Genomic DNA, 24371 nt, shown 5'->3' with positions numbered 1-24371 from the left:
ATTATTGACTGCTGTGCATGACAGTATATCAAAACTCATCACATTGTACATACACAGATACACATTATATAGTACATACACATGTATATATGCCTTTTATTGTGTGTAAGTTAGAAAAGAAATTAAGTTAAATCATTTTACTCTAAGGCTGACTACCCTCCAAAGGTTTCTGTTTCTTTCAGAGTGGATGCCCCCATCTTTACACTGGATTACAGGCCCTGTACCATCTTTTTTCTTTTTGACAATTCTTTTTACATGCTCCCCTACATCATCCTTCTGCCTGCCAATACTGATATCCCTATTGTTTGTCAACATTTTAGGTATGTTCCAACCTCTAGATCTTTCCGCTGGATATTTCTTCTGCCTGTAGTGCTTTTCTCCCAGGTACACTGAGAGAGATTTTTCTCATCTGCCTTCTTTGACCTGTTGTGAGCAGCTCTTCCTCAGAACTCTCCTGGTTCTTTCTGTTCTTTCTTTCTTTCCTTTTCTTTAGTTTCTTTTTTTTCCCCCTCTCTTCTTTCTTTCAGCAGGTCTCTCTCACTCTGTTACCCAGGCTGGAGTGCAGTGGTGCAGTCATGCCTCCCTACAGCCTGAACTCTTGGGTTCAAGCAATCCTTCCACCTCAGCCTCCTGAGTAGCTGAGAATACAGGCATGCACCACCATGCCTGGCTAATTTTTAAAATTTTTGTACAGGGGGTGGTCTTACTATGTTTCTCAGGCTTCTCTTGAACTCTTGGCCTCAAGTGATCCTCCCACCGTGGCCCCTGAAGTACAGGGATTCTAGGTGTGAGTCACTTTGCACAGCCTGTTTTTTTCCATATTGTCACCTTCTTACATGCTATACAATTAACTTACTGTATATTCTGTGTATTGCTTATTCTGTTTTTATCTCTATGAAGCTTCACCAGGGTAGACTTGGGAGAGTAGGGTGCCTATTTAGTTTACTAATGTTTCCCCATGCCTGAAGCAAAATAACACATGTAAACAATATTTGCTGAATGAATGTTTATTATTCTGTTTTTCCACTATTGGTTTGAAGTTTAGCACTGTTTCTGTTTTTATCTAGAATTTTTAACTTTTACACATTTTACCAAAATCTAATGTTAGTTAATAACTGTACTTTTGGCCGGGCACGGTGGCTGAAGCTGTAATCCCAGCACTTTGGGAGGCCGAGGCGGGTGGATCACAAGGTCGAGAGATCGAGACCAACCTGATCAACATGGTGAAACCCCGTCTCTACTAAAAATACAAAAAATTAGCCGGGCATGGTGGCGCGTGCCTGTAATCCCAGCTACTCAGGAGGCTGAGGCAGGAGAATTGCCTGAACCCAGGAGGCGGAGGTTGCGGTGAGCCGAGATCACGCCATTGCACTCCAGCCTGGGTAACAAGCGAAACTCCGTCTCAAAAAAAAAAAACAAAAAACTGTACTTTTTCTTACATAATGGAAGAATATTAGGACACTTGGACTCCTTTTACCTCCTCCGAACCTGTGATGTTTTTGTTATATTTTTACATTATTTGACTTTATCTTGCAATTTGTTATTGTCTTATACAATCAGTGTTCATTTACATTAAACTGTGTATAACTCTTTAGGGTTTTCATTCCTTCTTGCAACTCAGACATGCCATCTGAAAACACTTATATTCTGCCTGAAGGATACTCTTTAGTATTTCACTTAGGAAAGGTCTGTGGTAACATATTTGAAGTTATTTGCCCCCAGTTATCTTTTGTTTGAGACGGAGTTTCGCTCTGTTTGCCCAGGCTGGAGTGCAATGGTGCGATCTTGGCTCATTGCAACCTCCGCCTCCCAGGTTCAAGTAACTCTCCTGCCTCAGCCTCCCAAGTAGTTGGGACTGCAGACGCATGCCACCACACCCAGCTAATTGTTTTTATTTTTAGTGGTGATGGGGTTTCACCACGTTGACCAGGCTAGTCTCAAACTCTTAACCTCAGGTGATCTGCCTACCTCAGCCTTGCAAAGTGTTGGGATTACAGGTGTGAGCCACCGTGTTGGACCTAATTTTGTGTGTTTAGTAGAGGCAGGGTTTCTCCATGTTGGTCAGGCTGATCTCAAACTCCCAACCTCTGGTGATCTGCACACCTCAGCCTCGCAAAGTGCTGGGATTAGATACAGGCATAAACCACTGTGCCTGGCCAGTATCTTTCTTTTGTTATCAAGTTTAAGAGTTATTTTTGCTGAGTATAAAGTTCTGGGTTGAGAGAGATTTTTCTTTCAGCATATTAAAGATACCAATTTATGATGTTCTGGTCTCCATTGTTGTTCTTACAAAGTTGTCACCGGGCATGGTGGCTCACACCTGTAATCCCAGCACTTTAGGAGGCTGAGGCGGGCAGATCATGAGGTCAGGAGACTGAGATCATCCTGGCCAACATGATGAAACCCTGTCTCTATTAAAAATACAAAAAATTTAGCTGGGCATGGTGGCACATGCCTGTAATCCCAGCTACTCGGGAGGCTGAGGCAGGAGAATCACTGGAACCTGGGAGCTGGAGGTTGCAGTGAGCCAAGATCATGCCACTGCACTCCAACCTGGAGACAAAGCGAGTGAGACTCTGTCTCAAAAAAAGAAAGTTGTCAAGCTAACTGCTGCTTTGTTGTTGGTTTTTGTTTGTTTGTTTGTTTGTTTTTCCTGGCTGTTCTTTAGGGATTTTTCTTTTCTTCGGTGTCCATTTTCTTTGGTGTGGTTTCAGTATGATGTATTCATTGAAGGATTTTATTCTAATTAGAGCTCATTGGGCTTCTTGAGTCAGTGGATTGTTATTTTTAGTGGTTGTAGAAATCCTTTCATGTATTTCCCCTTGTTATTATTTCTCTTCTTTCTGGAGCTTTAATAGGACATGTTATACCCCCCACTCTGTCCTCAGTGTATCATACTTACTTTCCTGTCTGGGCTGCATTTTGAAGAATTTCTTAGAACCTAACTTTCAGTTCACTGATGGCGCTCTTCAACTTGATTTAATTGTTATTAAATCTGTCCTGTAATTTTAGATTTAGCAATTGTGGCTTTCATTTCTAGAAATTTTATTTTATTCATTTTTAAAAAGTGTCTCCTGTACTACAGATTTTTTTTAATGCCTTTTTTCAAACTTACTGTTTAAATCTTCATCTGCTTAATTTAGTATCTCAGATTTTTTACAATTTTCTTTCTGCTTAGATATTTCTGACTTTTTGGGTTTTTTATGGGAGAGGGGGATGAGTTATTCATTTCACTTGGAGAATTAATTATGATTGTTCTTTGAGGCTCAGGATCAAGGTGTTTGTTCCTCCAGAGAGAATTTGCCTGCAATATTAAAGGCTCTACATTTGGGATCATTTTAACCTAAATTAATAGCTTGGTTTTCCTTTAGACTTCCAAGAAATCTAAGTTTATATTGTAAATTTTTGTGAAAGCTTCCTTTTGGTTAGAACTTTTCTGGGACTTTGCTTCTTTCTGTGCTAGTCACAAAGCTAACCTTCCTGGTAGTCATCTCAAGATGGGAGTAGTAGTAGATAGGGTAGGTTATTTTCAGCCTATACTAATAGATTAATGCAGTGAGAGTGTCCAGTTGACTTCCCATCTTGGGCTACTCTGGAATTTACTGCTGGTCTGCTACTCCATGAAGCTGACCAAACCAAAGCTCAGTGTCACAGGGTTAGAGTTTTAACCTAGTTACTCCTTATAATCATGGCAACTTTAGTTTTTTTTTTTTTTTTTAAAGAAAGTCTTTATACGCATTCATTGGGCATTTTCTGCAGTAAGGTTGGTTTATATTAATCATTCTCCAATTTAGACATTAAGCGTGTTCTTTTAGGATTTTGCTGTTTTAAGTAACACTGCGATAAACTGATTTCATAGGTTAAAATGTTATCTCATGTATTAATTCGTATTCCCTTAGTTGCTATCACGGTGGTACATTTTCTAAATGTGAAGAATCCATTCTTAGTCATTCAGACCTGAAACATTTTTCTTAAAGGTTTATGTAATTGCTTCATGAAACGAAGATACGAATGCGTTGTCTAACAGGTTACTTTGCTATATAATGTTTCTGTTTCTGCTCATTTAGGTAGTGTAGATTATATAGACACTTGAAGAATGCTTGTTTTGTCAAATATTAGCAAATGTTCTTATTATCTTATTTTACAGGGAAACAGTTATTTAAATTTGGTCGTGATAATTGTTTGCCAGTTCTTTTATGTATTTCTGTTGAATGTTCTGTGATAGTTATCTCAAAATCTTTCCTCATTTCTCTCAAATATACTGCTTGCTAGAGCTCTGCCTCACCCCTTCTGTAATCATATGTATTAGCCACTTTGCCATGCCTAAAAAACTACTTCCCTTCATCAGTCGTTTATAGAAATGAATGTTTTTCTCTCCCACATGCCTCAGTAGCTGTGAATAAGCTCTTGCAGCCATCCTCCACTTTGTCTTTTTAAACTAGGGCCAACACCAAAGATCCACTCCTTTTTGAGACATGGCACTCTTGTGGCAGACAGTAAAGAATAAGGGAGCAGGTATAAACCCGTAATGCCACTTAAAGGTTCTGTATAGAAGTAGCGTGTGTCGTTTCCGCCATTATTGTTTGGGAAAAACATGACATGATCAAGCCCAGTGTGAACTGCGTGGAAATGTGTGCTCCTCCGCCAAAAGGCATTGCAAGTCATGTATGGCCAATTATATAGAAGGGAGCAAACAGATATTTTGCAACAATAATACAGTAGCCACCATAGCTCTCCTTATGTTTAACTTTATTTTTAGCTTTTCTAGTGTAGATTTTCATAATTGCTTGGGTCTATCTTGAAGCCTCTTTGTGAAGTCTTCTTTGTGCCTTAAATACAGTTTTTTCTGTTGTAAAAATGAATCATTTTACCTAATGATCTTGAGCTTACTTGCATGTAAGTTTAGCAAAGACAAAATCTTGTCTGCCTTGTTTCCGACTAGAATGCTTTAGCTCATGACGTGCTTTCAACATGTATTTGTTAAATGGATTTCACTCTCCCTTCTTCATCAGTTATTCTGTCAGTTACTGTCATTTTTTGTATCTCAATGTCAATTCTCTCTGCTAATTCTATCCCTGCAGTCTCTTGTGACTGTATTTTCTTGAATTATTGTAATTAGTTACATATTTAATAAATTATATTAAGTACTTCTTTTTAATGAAGAAAATGAAATTATATGAGTTTTTAACTGTTGGAAAATGGAGCCTACATACTTGTGCCTGTAAATATGCTCATCTCTCTATCATTAAAAAAGGAAACTCCCCGCTTTGAGCTTTGCAGTCTAACCTCTCACTATTTCTGTAATAGTGTTGTTTACCTTCCTCATTTCTCCTTGTCTGTGCCCTATATTGAAGGTCCTTCCCATCTCCCTTTTGAAACTATTCCTCTGGATTCTGAGGTACTATAATTCCTTGTTTTTTTTTTTTTTTGTTTGTTTGTTTTTTTCGTATTTTTAAGGCTATTCTCTTTCTGTAGGATATTCCTTTTTCTTCTGTTGCTTAAGTGTACCTCTACTGCCAGGCTGTGTCTTTAGCCTTCTTTTCCTATCTTGTGTCCTTTTTAGTGGAGCTCTCATTTGTATGGCTTGCACATTTATGTCTACAGAGGTAATTCACAAACTTATGTGAATTTACAAATTTATGTGTTTACTTATAATAGAGTTTGCTCCTTTATTTCCACTTTTTGGCATTTCTATTTGAATGTCTTATCATCTTGAATTTGATATGCCCTAAACCAAATTAATCATTTGTCTACTAAAAGTGACTCCTTCGTTGGAACTCTTATTTTTGTCGATGATAACACAGTCACCAGGCTTTTTAAAGGAAAGAGAAGACCAGCATTTGTTTAGAATTTAGTACACACTAAATACTGTGCGTCTTTGATTACATAATAGCTAGCTCAGGTTTTACCTCCAGAGAAAACTTCTATGACCAGTCACAACAAATCCTCTGTGATCACTTCTTAGTCCAGTTGTAGTACATTTGAATTTTTACTGTTCTACTCTCATCATGAATCTCCTGTTATTCGTACTTTCAGTTCGTAAGCCTCTCACAGGCAAGGATTTTAACTTGCTTTTTTATTAGCATAGTTATCCCACAGGTACAGTATGATTTAATATCATTTAGTGAGTAATTGATTTTTTTATTATAAAATATTGCTCTAAATAAGTGAAAGAATCTCAGGCTGTACTCTTGATCCTTGAACCCAATTGAAAGGGGTTAGCCTTTGGATGTGCAGAGGCTCTTTATATGTTCAAGATCACTTGTTGAACAGATCTTTACTCTGTAACAGAATCCCTTTGTTAGTCATATACTTTCATATGGCCATTTTATATTGCTTTGATAACCATATTTATAGAAGGTAGTATATTTACTTTAGCTTCTCTTTCCCATTAGGTGCACCAGGTATAATTTCTTCACCATATGCAGGGGCTGCTGGATTTGCCCCAGCCATTGGATTTCCTCAAGCTACAGGTGACTCTTTTAAGTTGGGTTTGAAATGATTTTCAGTGAAGTTGTATGTTTTCTAGGAACTTACCAAGATGAAGAATGTTATCATAGTTGAAGAATTTACCATAAAAATATTATGCATATCAGCTGTAGAAGATTGTTGATTTGTATAGTACTTACCTTCCTTGTTTTTACGAATAATTCTCTGGTTCCATTCTTAATTCCAGTAATCCATTATATGTTCTACATCACTTATGTTTGTCATTGGCACAAATAACTATGGGTTAACGACATTAAATAACCCTAGATTTGCCTTTCCAGTTGGTATATAAAATATATAAGCTGCTTCTGTCTTTACTGATAAACTTATCAATTATGTGTTGAACAGACTTGTCTTATCTTTGAGACTTTAATGCCTTTGGCAGTACTCAACAAATAATATGCAGTCATATTATACATTCACTATTCAGCTTCAGAAAATCTTTTGTTACTGATAGGTTTTGAAGATTACTGTAGATGGGTATGCATGCTGTGTATTTCAGGGGAGATAGATATTTTGTCTCTTTAGCTAATGGAGGTAATTAGGAGATAGGAGTTGATTAATACTTTGATAATGACTCCCATTATTTTCAAATAGTAAACAGAATGAATTTGATTATAATTTAAGGAAAAGAGAAAATATTACTTTATGATTTTTATCTCTGATGTCTAAAGAAAACACTGAGGTTGGTGAATAGGGGAATGGCAGAGTGGTAAGCCTCTCTCTACATATTTTCAACTTATAACTGTTTCATGACTATAACTGCATTTTAAATTACAACATAGCTGCTTTCTGGCCATAATCTTTCTATCTTAACCTTTGAATTCTGGGAATTTTTACTCCTCTCTCTCTCTCTCTCTCGCTCTCTCGCTCTCTCGCTCTCTCGCTCTCGCTCTCTCACTTTCGCTCTCGCTCTCTCTTTGTTGTGAGGCAGAGTGTTGCCGTGTCGCCCAGGCTGGAATGTGGTGACACAATCTCAGCTTACTGCAACCTCCACTTCCCAGGTTCATACGATTCTCATGCCTCGGCCTTTTGAGTAACTGGGTCTAGAGGTGCCTGCCACCACGGCCAGCTAATTGTTGTATGTTTAGTAGAGATGAGGTTTCGACATGTTGGCCAGGCTGGTCTCAAACTCCTGGCCTCAAGTGGTCTGCCTGCCTCAACCTCTCAGAGTGCTGGGATTACAGGGTAAGCCACCCCACATGGCCAGTAACTACTCTGTTTTCGATGGAGAGGATGGAGTTAACCAAAACGGAAAGATTGATACGAAGATTGAGGTTTTAAATTTTAGCATCTTGGTGGTTTTTAGTATATCTTAACATAGTTTAGTTAAGTGAATATTCTACCTATTACGTTAAAAACATAGTTTTATTTATTTGAAGCTCCTCAAAGTTTAATTGGTGGACATTTTGATATGTTTATTTAGATACCCTTATGTACAAATATTAAGGAATAAATATTAAGAAGGGTGAAAAGTCAAAAGAGGGCTTCTAACTTGATAAGACTTGTAAGCTGATAAAGGATACACACACACACACACACCCCCTACAGTGTAGCTGAACTGAGCTCTTAGCCCTTGTATAGCAGACATACAAATGGCAAAAGTGACGCAAAACTATTGGGGTTGGACTAGAGGGGCATGGGAATAGGTCATGTGAGGGCTATTGATTTCATGCAGCAGTATTCAGCCTGAGAATGTGGTCTGCACAGTTTTAAAATTCAGCAGTGTGGATGATGGTAGTTATGACCTTAGATTGTGAAGCAGGATATGCTGAATGTAAAATATACTACAATTTAATTACATGGTATGTGGGAAAGTGGCCAGACTGTTTATTTTAAAGAATCATTAAATTAAGGAATTAGTTCACTTTACATAAACTGGAGGTTTACTTTAGACGCTTTTTAAGCTAAGAACACAAAATAGTGGGAAAGTCTGCTGTTTTAAGTATAGTGTCAGTATTCTGCTGTTACTGAGTTTTCAGTAGTTCCAGAATACCTAGAGAAGTAGAGAGCTCTGAATATTTCTGCTACAATAAGAATATTGAATACTGTAAATCTATTTTGGTCAGAATAATGTTTATATAGCATTTTATACGGTCACAAAATGTTTTTCCCATATAAAATATCATATAGCACTACCTAGCATGCATGTTTTTGACTTCTGCTAAAAGACTTTAAAAAAAAGACTTACCTGATTTTATGTTAGAAGCCAGTATGAAAAGTATATACACTTGATAGAAAGGTGCTAGAATATATCTATTGTAAGAAACAAAGGGAGTGTTTGTAGTTGATAGACCCTCTGAAAAGCCTAACAGCGTTAGGCCCAGTGATTTCAGTTAGTCTGCAGAGTACCTTATGAATAACAGAGCACAAAGTATAATAATGTCAACAGATGAGGAGCTCAGCTTGCAGGCAGACTCTGTAGGGCAGAAAACTGGCCTTCCGTATCTTTATGGTAGCCTTGACACATTTTCTTTCTGTATTTTTGCTTTCCTCTTTATTTGCTTAAATTCTATCAAGTGTTACAGTTCTTTTCATAATTAGAATATGAAATGCTTTTGGTATTTTTAAAAGGTCTATCAGTTCCAGCTGTTCCTGGAGCTCTTGGTCCTCTCACAATCACCTCCTCTGCTGTCACTGGAAGGATGGCCATTCCTGGGGCTAGTGGTATACCAGGAAATTCTGTTCTACTCGTCACAAATCTCAATCCTGATGTGAGTTGAAAAGTATTCTATATAAATAGTCTTTCAGGAGAAGGTATAGTAGCAATTTTTTTTGAGAAAGAGTTTCACTCTGTTACTCAGGCTCAAGTGTGGTGCTGCATTCACTCACTGTGACCTCTGCTTCCCGGGCTCAAGTGATCCTCCCATCTTAGCCTCTCAAGTAGCTAGGACTACGGGTGCGCACCACCACGCCTGGCTAATGTTTTTTGGGGTTGTGTGTTTTTTGTTTTTTTTTTTTTTTTGCATTATTTTGTAGAAATAGGATCTTGCTATGTTGCCCAGGCTGGTCTTGAGCCCCTGGGCTCAAGCAATCCACCCACTTCGGCCTCCCAAAGTGCTGGGATTACAGGTGTGAGCCACCATGCCTGGCTATGGTAGCTTCTGATCCAGGGTTGTATTCAAATTAAAATGCTTAAGTTTGTTTCAAGGACTTTTATTAAAATTGATCGCTAGTATATAAAACCATTGCATTAAAATAAAAACTGTCAGAGTATAAACTTATTTTCAATTTTTACTTAAATTATTGTCAGACACTTATTTTGTGTTACCCTTTACAGCTTATCACACCACATGGGCTTTTTATCCTGTTTGGTAAGTTCATTTTTGCTATTTTAATATTGTCTACAGGTGTGAATTGAGCACATTTCATTTATTTAGTAATATTTATTGATTACTTCTTTGTGCCAAGTATTGTGCCGACACTGAGGATAAAACAGTGAATAAGACTTTGTAAGTAATTACAGTGATGATTTATAATATGGGAAATAGAGGTTTTGTGTAACGCAGGGAGACCTAGCCTAGCAGAGGGATTCAATAGAAATGATAGTTAAGCTGACTTGTGAAACAGTAGTAAGAATCAGCCAGGCAGAAAGGGAGGGCAGTGTCTTCACAGGAGAGGGGAGAGGAGAGAGTTGGGTCCTGGTACATGGAAGTACCAGGAAGGAAGCCTGGTGGCGAGTATAATGGAGACTTGGTGAAGGTGGACAGCTGCCTAGGGTCAAAATCATGAAGAGCTTTTGAAAGCTTTGTTAAGGAGTTTGGTTTTTAACCTAAGAACAATGGGAAGCCATTGAAGTTATGAGGCAAGAGAGTGGCATAATGCGATTCAGGTTTTTAAAATAGTCTCCAAACTTTCCAACAGCATAGAATTAACGAGAACAGTGAAATAAGCGATATTTACTATTTTAAAGATTTTTATTTGTGTTACTTTTTTATAATTTTTTGAGGCAGAGTCTCGCTCTGTGGCCCAGGCTGGAGTGCAGTGGCATGATCTCAGCTCACTGCAGCTCCAACTCCTGGTTTAAGCAATACTCCTACCTCAGCCTTTCAAGTACCTGGGATTAAGGCATGTGCCACCACGCCCAGCTAATTTCTGCATTTTTAGTAGAGACGGGATTTCACTGTGTTGGCCAGGATGGTCTAAGTCTCCTGACTTCGTGATCTGCCTGCCTCGGCCTCCCAAAGTGCTGGGATTACAGGTGTGAGCCACCACACCTGGCAAGATTTTAATTAATGACAGTTTATTTTTCCATAAAAAATGATTAACATTTGGTGAGCAATATGATTTAATACGCTTTGATACTAAAAAATCCTTGTTTTCATTTTGATTCAGTATTCCAAGGGTAGATCATTTCACTACTTGACTTTAATGGTTGTCATAGCTGAGGAAGATAAGTCATAAAAATATATAATCTAAAAGCAGGGGTTTCATTGTTGCTGTACTTTAATAATTATTTCACTAATTTTTTCATGTAATCCACCAATCTTTGTCATGCTTTACTTAGAAAAGTTCAATTTTTTCTTCTTAAATTAGTGGATCTTGAAACTGTTATATTTGAATATGTGTAACAAACAGAGTTAAAACTCACTGGTATGCTTCATTTGTCAGATTTTTAAAATAAGATAGGAAATTGTTTCCAACTTTTTTGAATCTGATAGTTTTAGAGACAAGAGCAAAACTCCTCCTCAAAAAAAAAAAAAATTTTTTTTTAATATGACTCCTTTTTTTGGGGGGTGGGGGTGGGGGATGGGGAGAGTTTCACTCTTGTTACCCAGGCTGGAGTGCAGTGGCACGATCTCGGCTCACCTCAACCTCTGCCTCCTGGATTCAGGCAATTCTCTTGTCTCAGCCTCCTGAGTAGCTGGGATTACAGGCACGCACCACCATGCCCAGCTAATTTTTTGTATTTTTAGTAGAGACGGGGTTTTGCCATGTTGACCAGGATGGTCTCGATCCCTTGACCTTGTGATCCACCCGCCTCGGCCTCCCAAAGTGCTGGGATTACAGGTGTGAGCCACCGTGCCCGGCCAATATGACTCTTTTCTAGCAAAGCATGTTTTATATTAAAAGCAGTTAAATTTCTCACCCATTTAAAAAACAGCTGGGTGCATTAGCTCATGCCTATAATCCCAATGCTTTGGGAGGGCAAGGCAGGAGGATCAGATTATTAGAGACCAGCCTCAGCCAGATAGTGAGACCCCATCTCTACAAAAAATAAACACCCACATTTTGAAAAACAAATTGTGTATATTTAGTTTTTAAAGAATAGTTACATCACCATCTTGTTATTTCTGAGAAAGGTAGCAAATTCAGAATACTTGTCTCTGTTTTAAGTTTTTAAAGTGCCGTTAGTATGGTAATAATGCAACTATTGAAAGATCTTTTTTTTTTTTTTTTTTTTTTTTTTTTGAGACAGGATCTTATTCTGTTGCCTAGGCTGGAGTGCAGTGACATGATGTTGGCTCACTGCAACCTCCACCTTCCAGGTTCAAGCAGTTTTCCCACCTCAGCCTCCTGAGTAGCTGGGATTACAGGTGTGCACTACCATACCTGACTAATATTTGTATTTTTTGGTAGAGACGGGGTTTCACCATGTTGGCCAGGCTGGTCTCAAACTCCTGACCTCAAGTAATCCACCCACCTTGGTCTCCCATTGTGCTGAGATTATAGGTGTAAGCCATTGCACACTGCTGAAAGATTTTATTTTTATAATATTGATGATACCATGTAGCACATAAGCTGAAATATATTGTAATACACTGAATGAAAAAGTTGAGCGAGACTGGAATTCACTTTGTAGCACCTTCTAGCTATAATTTTATCTATATATTAAAAATTCAAAACCTGTAGTTTTTTCATATAGCTTTATATAAGCAGATTAGTATAGATAAGAGTTTGATTATTATCTTTCTATACCTCAGTGAATCATTTTACCCATCCTTTACGAGATAGGACTCAATTCCCACTTTGGGGAACACTAGTATAGAAAAATCGAGTATAATAAGATTAATTAGGATCAGTTAGGTTGTGGTAGTCCTAGTATGAAATAGTGTTGATAGCTTTGATGGTAGCGAGGATTGGGAGAGATAGACAATTGTGAGAGATATTTAGACCGTAGATTCAATGGGTGCTGGTGATTGATTGGGTGGGAGTAAGGGTTTGAGGAAAGGAAGAAGTCAAAAGATGACTTCCAGGTGACTGGGGCAACTATGTGAATAACGGTATTTATTTACAGAGTTAGTGAACAGAGTGGGGAGAGGAAAGCGGGGAGGAATCAGTTTGGGACATATTAAGTTTAGAGTATTTATGAGATGTCCACGTGAAAAAGAGTAAGTACAGAAATAGATTTGGAATTTGGAAGAGATAAACATTTGCGAGTGTATGTATGGAATCGCCAAGGGAGAGTATATAGTATAAGAAATGTCTTCTGTAAGTATATTAGTAAAATTAATTAAACACAACACAATCAGGCATTAAAAACAGTGCTTTGTTTTGTTTTAATTAGGAGTCTATGGTGATGTACATCGAGTGAAGATTATGTTTAATAAGAAAGAAAATGCCTTGGTTCAGATGGCAGATGCAAATCAAGCTCAACTAGGTACTAATGATTAATAATTATTAATAATGTGAACTTGCCCCTTTTGTGTGTACACAATAAACAAACATAGATAGTAGGAATATGATTTTACAAAAGAACACCTCCTTATGATAATGTCTTCTTTATTATTTGTACCTCTATGTTAAGATTTAAAAATATTCATTACTCTTTTTAAGTCTGAAATTCATTTATCTACTTGAACACATTGTTAATGTTTTAGAGCTTTGACCCAAGGATTTTTCTATTAAGTTTAATAAACATGATTTGTTTTATTTCATTTTATTTATTTCTTTTCCTTCCAAATTAAGTTTTCTGTAACCATTGAATGACTTAAAAGTTTGGGCAAACTTTGTAATGATGATTTAAGGAAGAGTTCAATGGCTTCACTGTTATAAAAGCTGTTAAAATATTACTCAAAATTTCTTATAAAAATGCTTTGCTTGAGATAAAACTAATATATTCAGTAACTATTTTTTGAATACTTACTATGTTCCAGGCACTCAAACTTCATAGCACTCTGCTTAGAAAATAGTTATTTTTTGTTTATTTTAAATTGCTTTTATCATAAAATGAAGTCATTTAATGTATTTCCTTAAGAGTTTTTGGATTTTGAAACCCTTTTCACCCTCAAACTGACAATACAGTTTTAAATACATAAAAATAATTTATGGTAGTATTGACAAATATTACTGAGAAATCTATCCTAATACCCAAACTTTAAAATTTTTCTTCCCATGCACTAGCAATGAACCATCTAAGTGGTCAGAGACTTTACGGGAAAGTGCTTCGTGCTACACTGTCCAAACATCAAGCAGTGCAGCTTCCTCGAGAGGGACAAGAAGACCAAGGTCTGACTAAGGATTTCAGCAATAGTCCTTTGCATCGCTTTAAAAAGCCGGGCTCTAAAAACTTCCAGAATATCTTTCCACCTTCAGCCACTCTGCATCTTTCCAACATTCCGTATGTACCTAATAAGTTATTAATCCCAATCTACAATATGTCATTTTGGAGAGGTTAAAACCTCTGAAATTGTTCTAACCTAGCACTTGTCCTGGTCAATAATTCCTTAGAAGATAATTTATTTGCCATTATGCTTTCAGAAGGTTATTTCCAATCTTACACTCTAAAATAGAAAGATACTGGTTTTGAAATTTTCTTTCCAAATAGAGAATTTGCAACTATTTTTCAGTTATAAAAGGTCATAAAAATAATTATGCAGAAATCTTCCATTGGCACATATTTGTCTATCCCTTTGTAGAAGTAATGATTTACATTAACCAATAGAGCAGAATCAAAATAGCTTATCTAAGAATTTGGTAAAAACAGATTTTGTACTTTTTATCCACAAGCTGTAAAGCCATAGATAGGTTAATTACTTAAAAGCTAAAAGTTACTTTCCTGTAGCCACTGTACAAGTCTCTTTATTAACTAGTGTTGTATGTGTGCTTTAGTTATCTTCAAACTCAGGGACTGACAAACTGTAGCCTCTGGCTATTTTTGTATGGCCTACGAGCTAAGAATGATTTTTACATTTTAAAATGGAAGCAAAATATTTTGTGATATGAGAAAATTATATAAAATTCAAATTTCATCTTTTATAAAGTTTCATGTAATACAGCTGTACTCATTTACTTACATGCTATTTATGGCTGCTTTTGAGCTACAGCAGCAAAACTGGTTAGTTGCAGCAGAGACTATATGGCCCATACAGCCTAAGATATTTACTCTCTGGCCCTTTAAAGAAAATATCTGGCAATCTCTGTCCTAATGGTTTAAAGTCCTTAATCTACAAAAATGGCAGTTTAGTTCATGGACTTTGGAAATTGTTTTTTAAAAAGGCAGTTTTATATAATTTGGACTAATACATAAAGGGGGATAAGCTTTGGAAAAGCGAGATAAAAACTGTGGGGGATATGTGTGTAAAAATTTAAAACCTTGAGGGTATAGGAAGGGGTGGAGTCTGGACCATTACTGAGAATGAGAACGGGAACTGAATAGGAATAGAGAATAATTACTCAGAAGAGTGTTGAATGTCCAGCCTCCCTGCTGGTTTCCAGTTAGGCTACACGGAGAAACCTTGAATCCAGGTTGGGCAATGGATCAAACCTTATGCCAGCCAGGAAGCTGGTGGAGTCAAGGAAGAAAGAAAAGTAGATTAAAAGTAGATTACATGGACCTAGAAATTTAGCAGCTCATTACTATGGAGTATAGGGTAAATGGGCAACAATTAGATACTGAGGCAGGCACCTGTCATCATTAGCTTTTAATTTTTTTAATTAATACTTTTTTTTGAGACAGGGTCTTCCTCTGTTGCCCAGGCTGGAGTACAGTGGTGTGATCTTGGCTTACTGCAACCTCTGCCTCCCAGTCTCAAGTGATCTTCCCACTTCAGCTTCCCAAGTAGCTGGGACTGCAGGTGTGGGCTGCCATGCCTAGCTAATTGTTTGTATATTTTTTGTAGAGACAGATTTCACCATGTTGCCCAGGCAGATCTCTGACTCCTGAGCTCAAGCAATCTGCCTCCCAAAGTGCTGGGATTAGAGGCAAGAACCGCTGTGCCCAGCTCTGTTGTTAGCTTTATTTTATTTATTTATTTATTTATTTACTTACTTACTTACTTACTTACTTAGTTACTTACTTCACCCATCACCTGAGAAATTTTGTTAGCTTTTTAAATATATCATATTACTCAAGAGCTGGTCTTCAATTACAACCTACATAGGACATGTAAGAAGAAAAGGAAAGGATATTAATATTCTTCAAAGTTCTGGGTACTGTGCTGGTGCTTTACACATGTTGCCTCATTTAATCTCCATAACCTTTTTAAAAAAATTGTTATAAAATGGACAGTTTTAACCATTTTAAGTGTACAGTACAGTATACATTCACATTAAATACTTTCACACATTATTGTGTGACTATCGCCTCTGTCCATCTGTAGAACCTTTTCATCATCCCACACTGAAACTCTGTACCCATTAAGTAGTAACCATCCTTTTCCTCCTAATTCCCAGCTCCTGGCATCCACTATTACATGGCATTATTCATAATAACCTTTGAAATAAAGTCAGTCTTTTCATTGTATTAATGAAACTGAGACTGAGGTTAAATAATTTAGTCAAAGTGATATACAAGTGAGTGAGTAATAGAATGTGAACTCAGATCTGTCTTCCGACAGAGCTAATGATTATTCTGCTACACCATCCTTGCTGGCAGTTGTGAGATCAGTCTACTTTTAGTCAGTTGACTGTCATGTGGTAGACCACTGTATTAGTTATGTACAGCTGTCTAACAGATCACCCCAAACTTAATAGCTTAACACATTAGTAAATGTTTATTATCTCATACTGTTACTGCGAGTCAGGAATCTAGAAGTGGCTTAGCTGGATGGCTTTGGCTGAGTCTGTTATAAGGTTGCAGTCAAGATGCTAGGCAAGGATGTGGTCATCTGAAGGCTTTAATTGGAGGTAGAAGATCCATTTCCAAAATGGCTTAGTCGTGTGCCTGTTTGTTGACAAAGGCCCCAGTTCCTTGTCATGAGGACTCCTCCATAGTGTCTTCATGGTGTCGTTTCAAAGCTAATAAATAATTCAGGAGACGACATAGTAGAAACCACAGTGTCTCTCAGCTTCAGAAGTCACATTTGTCATTTCTACAGTATCCTAAGTGTTTACAGAGGACACCTCTGTTTCCGATGGGAGGGGAATAAGCAAGGGAGTGAATATGAGAAGGCAAGAGTCATTGTGGGCCATCGTAGAGCCTGGCAGCCACACACACACATTCAGAATTACCCTGCAAACAGTTGAAAATGTAGAACTCCAGACTGTAGCAGACAAGTCAGAGCTAGGAAACTTTGGAAGTACCACAGTTGATTACTGAAGCCAGTGGTATAAGCAATAAGAATAAAAACAGATTCCAAGCACAACTGCATTAAAAATATATATATATATAGAAAGATTTTTCTTGCCCTTTATATACCTGCCGATGTCTTCTGTAAAGATTTGAGACAAAATTCCATTACTTGAAGGTACGTGTCTTTTTTTGAACATCTTTCAGGAAACTTCCAAATCAAGTCTTTGTCATATGGCTTAATAATTCTGTTTGAAATGTAAGATACTTTAGAGATTTGATGACTACAAGAGTTAATCTGCTTCACTTGTGAATGGGGCCCAGGTAGTTGACTTCCTCTGTTGTTTTCACAGCCCTTCTGTTACAGTGGATGGTCTGAAGAATCTTTTCATAGAAGCTGGATGTTCAGTGAAGGCTTTTAAATTCTTTCAGTAAGTCTTTGCCTTAAAAAAATACATTAAAATTATTTAATATGGTGTGCAAATTTTAAAGGAAGTTCAGTGAAGTCTTCTGGTGGGGAAAGGAGTTTGGAAGCAAATTTTATTCTAAATACTTTCTGTATTTCTTATACCATTTTCAGGAAAGATCGCAAAATGGCGCTCATTCAATTGGGATCTGTGGAAGAAGCAATTCAGGCCCTCATTGAGCTTCATAACCATGACCTTGGAGAAAATCACCACCTCAGAGTTTCCTTCTCAAAATCTACAATCTGAGAATTTTTCTCTTTTCTGTGAATTTTTCTCCTAAAACTGGACCGTAATTTCAGTAAAACCTTCAGACATAGACTGAAGCAGCTCACGACCAATTTTGCCTCTTTCACAAAAATAACTCTGAGTTTGATATTCAAGTATATTTTAAAAATCAAGGGATGTTCTTTTTTTCTATCCCCCCTTCCCCACCACTGCCAGTCAAAGGTTTCTTTTCCCTTTGTACCATGGTTTCTATGAGAATAACCTTCAGGAAAAAGAAAATCAGGAAAAAAAGGTTTTTTTAAATCATTTTATTCCCTATATTAAATTAGATTTGAAGAGCATTAACTTTGTTTTAATTTGGGTCCAGATCAGCCTTATACAACATTTCTAAACTCCTTTGTACTTTTAAAAAATTTAAACACGCAGACTTCTAAAATTACTTGATGGAAGTAATTTAAATCGCTTATGACCATGTTATTAACCTTATGAATCAGAAGTCTGACCCTTGTAGGAAATTCTGTTCACTTAAAAATTACATCAGATTTTTGCCATATATCAATGGTTATTATGCATAAACACATTGAATTGTGTGGCAGCAGATTTATAAACCTGCATGTTTTCTTTCAATGTTCTTTTTTTCCCTATAAGACACTCCTTTAAATAATGCCTGTCTTTAACTTTTTAAGACTATTTGGAAAACCGAAGTGTCTCAGCTGTCCCCAGGGAAATTAAGTGGAATCCAACTAGGATCTGTTAAGAAGATGTCAGAATAACTAATAATTTTATTAGGAAAAAATCATGTTTTAAATTTCAAATGATGCTTATTTGTCAAGTAATATGATCTTGGAAAATTTTAAAGAAAAATAATTCTACTTATAAACTACTTTTTTATAATTGTTTTCAGAAAAAAGTTTACAGTCTTAAGGAAAATATTCAGGTCTATCATATGGTTTGACAGATTTTTTAAAAGTTATTTTTGGTAAGGTCTTCTTTTAGAAAAAAATTAATCTCAAGGGTTTTTTGTACCACTATAATCTCTAATACTCAAAATTACTGTGTATTTACTTAATTTCTTCTTATGTGCCTTATTATGTGCTTAAGATACAATAGGTTAGAGTTTAATCTAAATATCTTGAGAGCTATATTGCAGACTTCATAAGCATTTTGTTTTTTCTTTCTCTCTTTTGGTAAGGATTTAAAATTTTTTTAATTGCAATTTTAAGTGGTTTTCAATAAGTAATAGTTTTTATCAAATTTTTGGTGCTTGGTGCAGAGATGGTGTGGGGAAGGGTGAATGGTTTGGGGAATAATTCAGCGCACACCTGTAGGCCTCTTTACATTGTGACTAATAGGGTTTATTGCCAGTTATTATTGCATATCAATTTGGGGCTGTCGAGTGCAATCTCAGTTTCATCTTTATCACCCATCAATCAGAATTTGTCTCAGGATTACTTGGTTTTTCTCAATACTCAAGGGAGAACTTGCTTTTCTTTGTTAATGTAACTTCATTACTGAGTTTCCACATATTTGGAGTATGAGAGGGGGTTATTTCTCATACTCTGTCCCTCTCTTTTTGGTTGAATGTAAGAGTACATTTTAATGTTGCTTCAGTGATTGTATAATGTAAAATTGTTTCTTTTTAATAAGAAACTTTGCTATTATTCCTTCAATTCTTAATCAGAATTTTTTAAAGCAGAATTTGTCAAAAGGGTCATTTTTGTCTACCCCTTTTACAGTTTTCAGATTCTCAGAGTGTCTCATCTCAACTTTTAAAAGCATAAAGAACATCCTCCTGGGTATGGTGGTGTGCACCTGTAGTCCCAGCCACAGGCAGGGAGGATCACTTGAGCCCAGGGAGTTCGAGGCTGCAGTGTGCCATGATCACGTTTGTGAATAGCCACTCCACTCCAGCCTTGGAGCATAGTGTGACCCCTTCTCTGAAAAATAAAAATTTAAAAAATCTCAATCTCTTTGCTGTTTTCTAGTGATTAATTAGAACATAGGGAGGTTTTTTACAGTAGAAATTTTACCAAAAAATAGAGACTGCAAGAGATGATACAGATTGTTTAAAAAGCAGAATTCACTCACCACTGAGCAACACTTAGTTGGTAGAATAGAAAAGAGCATACTAAATTAAGACCTTTCAAATGGATCAGTTTTGCTGAATAGATAGGTATAATTATGTGTATAGTTGTGGGGTTTTTTTTTTTGTTTTTTTACTTAGGAAATAAATTTTTACCTAGACACAAGGGGTGTATGAAGGAGGAAAAAGATTTCTTTGGCAAAATCTCCCAAAATTTGCTTCCCCCCTCCCCACCCAGGCACTATTATAATTTTCAGTGCCATGCTAAATTGACTTATTTCATTTACTTTAAGTTAGGAATTACTGTGTAATTTATGAATTCATGATTCTTACAACATTCAGCATAAGTGTAGCAAAAGTTGCTGGTAACAGAAGGGAGATCATAATGGTGTTGAATGTAATTTTGAAGTAGGGAATGGCCTTCAAGTCTGAGAGAGAACATTTGAATCCTTTTCAGGGATTTGTATAAGGGGTGTGTTTGTGTGTGTGTGTATGTGTGTGTGTGTGTAGATAAGTGTATATACATAAATACACTCTTCTAAAGTTGTATATACATATGCACATTACATACATTTTAATTTATTGACAAAATTAACCAAATTAAGATTTGGAGATGTGGGATGTTCTTGTTTTAAAATAGCATGTTTGAAACCATCAGTTTATGTCTAAAATTAGCTGTAGCACATGGATGTTGTCCATATTTAGCTATTCGCTGTTTGAATTACAGTATTTGTGTTGGCATAGTTTTTGTAAAAAGATTAAAAAATATCAGGATGGTGGAAAAACTAGATCCTTGTATTTCTGTTTTGGCATGCATTTATTCAGTATCTTCTAGCAGTGGTTGATTTTTCTGTTGATCTACCATAGTATCCTATTTTTAAGTTTATTTGCTTTATTTTAAGGAGTATTGTCATTACTTTTCAACATGTCTTGACTTCTACGCAAAGTATATATATTCAGGACTTTAAAAATTAGCAGTACACATTTAACAGTAGCAAATTACACCAAAATGATTTACTTTGAGATCTGAATAATTTGCATAGCAATAAAATGTGTTTTATGTAACATACAAATAGAAAAATGACCCATTGTCTTAATTGCTGCTTACTGGAGAGTATCAGAAATACTTTTGGAGAGTATCAGAATTGCTACTTAATGGAGAGTAGCCCTTACAGAATGCCATAAATTCTTTAAGACTAAATATTATAATCAGTTATTTGAAGTAGTGTTTCTGATTTACTGTTAAACATGGCTGAGCTCAGTTTTTGGAGATACAGTTTCTGCCTACCTGTTTCATTATGAGAATGGGGCCTCTTTTGGCTCCAGCTAGTATGATGATTATGGGTTCTGCTTTAGTTGATAAGAATTGGCTCCTATGACTGCTCTGTTCAGTTTCTTTTTAAAAATTTTTTTGGGGGGGAGTTTTGCTATGTTGCTCAGATTGATCTCCAACTCCTGGGCTCAAGTGATCCTCCTGCCTCTGGCTACCGATAGTGCTGGGATTACAGGCATGAGCCACCACGCCTGACTCTCTGTTCTTTTCAAAGTCTCCATGCTACCAGTCAGCAATGCTTATATGTTTAGCATATTGTCATGCCGTTTATCTTCTGTTCCCACTAGATATTTTTGGACAAAAAATGACAAACTCAAAAGTACAGTCTTTTCCCCCACCTATCTGTTAGAAAACCTAATGTGTACTGCTATTTTTAAAACCAAAAAGAGACAGTATGACGATGTGTAAAGCATTTTTTCTTAGCCTTTCCTTTGTCTTGATCTGTTGTTAACGAGAACAAAACTGCCAGACTTAAAATACTCTACTGTTGTGCTAAAAGAAATACAATTTAGATTGCACAAAATCAGAAAATATAACTCAGCTGTCTTTTAAGATTGTGTTGTTATCTACAAGACTATTAGCAGTCTTTTTTCAGAGCAAATTTTAGCAGCTAGTTGTGAGTGGTTTAAAAAATAGAAAATTATTAAAATCTTAGTTTGAGGGGTTTTATAGTGGGAGAAAAAACGGACCAAAGTTTATGTGCCTTCTTCAGTAGTCTTAATTGACCTTTTCTTCCTATTTGAGACTAAAATAGTATCAGTATTCTGGTTTTCAGGAAATATGTACTATATAGTTTTAAAAGAATGTTGTCCCGCCAACTATTCATCCAAGCAAAGAATTGTAACTGTATAAATGAAGTCTCAGTTACACTTTTGCCTTTATCACATAATATTCATTATAGAGCATTGTGCAGGTCCAAGAATAGAGCTGCTCAACATCTTCATGGTAGTTTCCTTAGTTTTTGTAATCTAAGGCATATGTTCCAGAGAACAGGGATATTTGTCTGGTCCAGTGACCTTGGTGATCATAGTCATAATTGAAAGCTGCCTATGGCATGCTTAAATCAGCACTGTCACCTGGTTTGTTGTTGTTGTATTATTTTCACTTCTTGGGTCTATGTAGTCGTTGTAATAACAAATACTTAAATAGCTATTTTTTGGATGCCATTAAAATCGTACTCTGGCGTTTTTTTCCCCTTGCCATTGTTTCCCAGATCTTTTAAAAATTCATCCCATATCCAGAAAGTACCAATTAAAAAGACTGCTGACCAAGCAAAGCTTTGCATCAAAATGTCACCTCATTGCTCTGACCAAAGACTGACTGTTCTGGTTTTGACTCCTCTCTGTGAAGCATTTTCCCCAAGCTCTTTTCTGAAAGAAGACCCAGTGCAGAGCGGCCTTTCCTTTCTATTTCCTACTGGTGAATAGACTACTTAGAGAAAATGGGAGTTTCAGTGTGAACAGAATGGATTAGGATGACAAGAGTTTGATGGGCATTTTCAGTACTGTATTTAAGGAAAAAAAAAAAATAGCACAGCTAGGAGCCTCTGACATTGCCTGGTGTTTTACGTGGTCTGTTCATAAAAATTCCCCTTTTCAGTTTGTAAGAATGTTCATCTAACAGAAGAAAATGCTGTAAATATTTGTAACAACATTTTTTTTAACAAGGCCAAAAAAGACAAAAAGGTTTTTGGGAACAAATGAACTTATAAAGTGGTTTTATATAAAACATCAATTGTCTTGTATATTTTGGATAAGCAGCAGTACCAGCTTTCATTTGTAACAGAGTTTGTGGCATTGGAAAAAAAGGATTCTGTGATTGTTGAAGTGAATTATGTTATAAATGCAAAGAAGATAAAATATTAAAAAACATATTTTCTAAATGCGTAGTGCATGGTTAATTCAAGCTTCTGTACACTGCAGTATATTCCGTTTTCGTTCAGTTTGTATATTTGCTGACTATTACTTGATATCTCTAATCTCTTTTCCTAACAAATATAGCATTGTAGCATGCCTTTTAATAAATGTCATGACATCTGTACTCTCTTAAAATTTTTCTGTGTTCTTGTCTGTGCTTTGGGTTTTCCCTTGTCTTACCTGTAATTCTAATGGTGTCCTATTTTCTTTTATTTTCCATAGCCATCCATGTAAACGTCTCATGATGAGATAATAGCGAGTACATCAAACAATGTTCAAAGTGGGAAAAACACAAAATCTAACTGTCTCTGCCTTCATTTAGGAATAATTCTCATTTTGAGGAGCAAAGTGCTTTTCTAATCTTCCTATGATGCACCTTCTCCAGCACCCCCCTATAGTGCAGGGGCATGATAGCATGCTTTATTGCCCACACACTCACTCTTCTTTCTCTCTCTCTCCCCGTATATGCAGTACCAGAGTCCAGTTGGAACACTATTTCCAGTTTAGTTCAGTATTGGCTTCCCTGTGGCATTGGTATATATATACGTTGAGGCACAAAGTGTGATCTCAAACCAAGTTTGTATCCTTTTCAAAAAGATAACACAGATACCAGCTGATGATATATTGCTTTTCCTTAGACAGATGTTTTACTTCTCAGATCTTTAAAACATTGTTGGATTGCAGAAGTCTGGACTTAGCATTCATTGTATATTTTAGTCTCTTGGTGGTGGGAATTTATTTTGAATGGAATAGAAAATTAGGTAATCACTGCTGATCTTTGCTGGCTTACCTGTAAAATCTGTGGTCTCCATAAATACTACTAGAGAAATGAGTAAATAATGATGTATTTTAGCATGAGGCATTTTCATCAGGTAAAGATAAAATAGCCATATGACTAAATGAGGCTTTTATAAACTCAATTGACTGTGAATGTTTATTTACACAGCATAGGGGTTATAACCATCATTAAGAGTCATGCAGTGACCTAAGAGACCACCTAGTTCAATTTCCAATCAACAGCAAGGAAGCCAGGTCTCCATGACTTGGTCTAGTGCACTCTTGCACCCAGGTTCTCAGTTTCATACTTCAAGTGCTGGTAAGGTTACAATCTTGAAGATCTGTACACAGTATTGCGGTACTTATGTTTTCTCTTAAAAGCCACACGATCACAGCTCACTGCAGCTTAAAGACATTGAGTACATGGTGAGAGTGTTTCTGATGAAGGGTAAAAATGCCTTATCTACTTATGAAAATTTTTTTAATGTTTCACATTTTAAATTTGAGAAAACTAACTCAAAAGATGACTGTTGATATTAGTTTGCAAGGGCTGCCATTAAAAAGTCCCACAGACTGGATGCCTTAAACAACAAAATGAGTTCTCACAGTTCTGGAGGCTAGCAGTCCATGA

General features: G+C 36.5%; 1 protein-coding gene across 6 annotated transcripts in view; it reads left to right on the top strand.

Annotated features, from left to right (window-relative positions):
* Window positions 1-23098, top strand: part of PTBP3 (polypyrimidine tract binding protein 3) — a 119401-nt gene extending 96303 nt beyond the window's left edge. For all 6 annotated transcript variants that reach the window (XM_039475009.2, XM_039475008.2, XM_003925228.4 and 3 more), the window contains 7 exons: window positions 6396-6473; window positions 9064-9203; window positions 9770-9803; window positions 12998-13090; window positions 13834-14050; window positions 17293-17370; window positions 17520-23098. In XM_039475009.2, coding sequence (XP_039330943.1) covers window positions 6396-6473; window positions 9064-9203; window positions 9770-9803; window positions 12998-13090; window positions 13834-14050; window positions 17293-17370; window positions 17520-17652 — 773 coding nt within the window. In that variant the 3' untranslated portion in view covers window positions 17653-23098. The remainder of the gene's footprint in view (window positions 1-6395; window positions 6474-9063; window positions 9204-9769; window positions 9804-12997; window positions 13091-13833; window positions 14051-17292; window positions 17371-17519) is intronic.
* The last annotated feature ends 1273 nt before the right edge of the window (window positions 23099-24371 follow it).

Source organism: Saimiri boliviensis, chromosome 2 (genome assembly GCF_048565385.1).
Source record: "Saimiri boliviensis isolate mSaiBol1 chromosome 2, mSaiBol1.pri, whole genome shotgun sequence".
Lineage (NCBI taxonomy): Eukaryota > Metazoa > Chordata > Mammalia > Primates > Cebidae > Saimiri > Saimiri boliviensis.
Note: the sequence above shows the minus strand (reverse complement) of the source record. Positions and strands in the feature narration are given on the sequence as shown.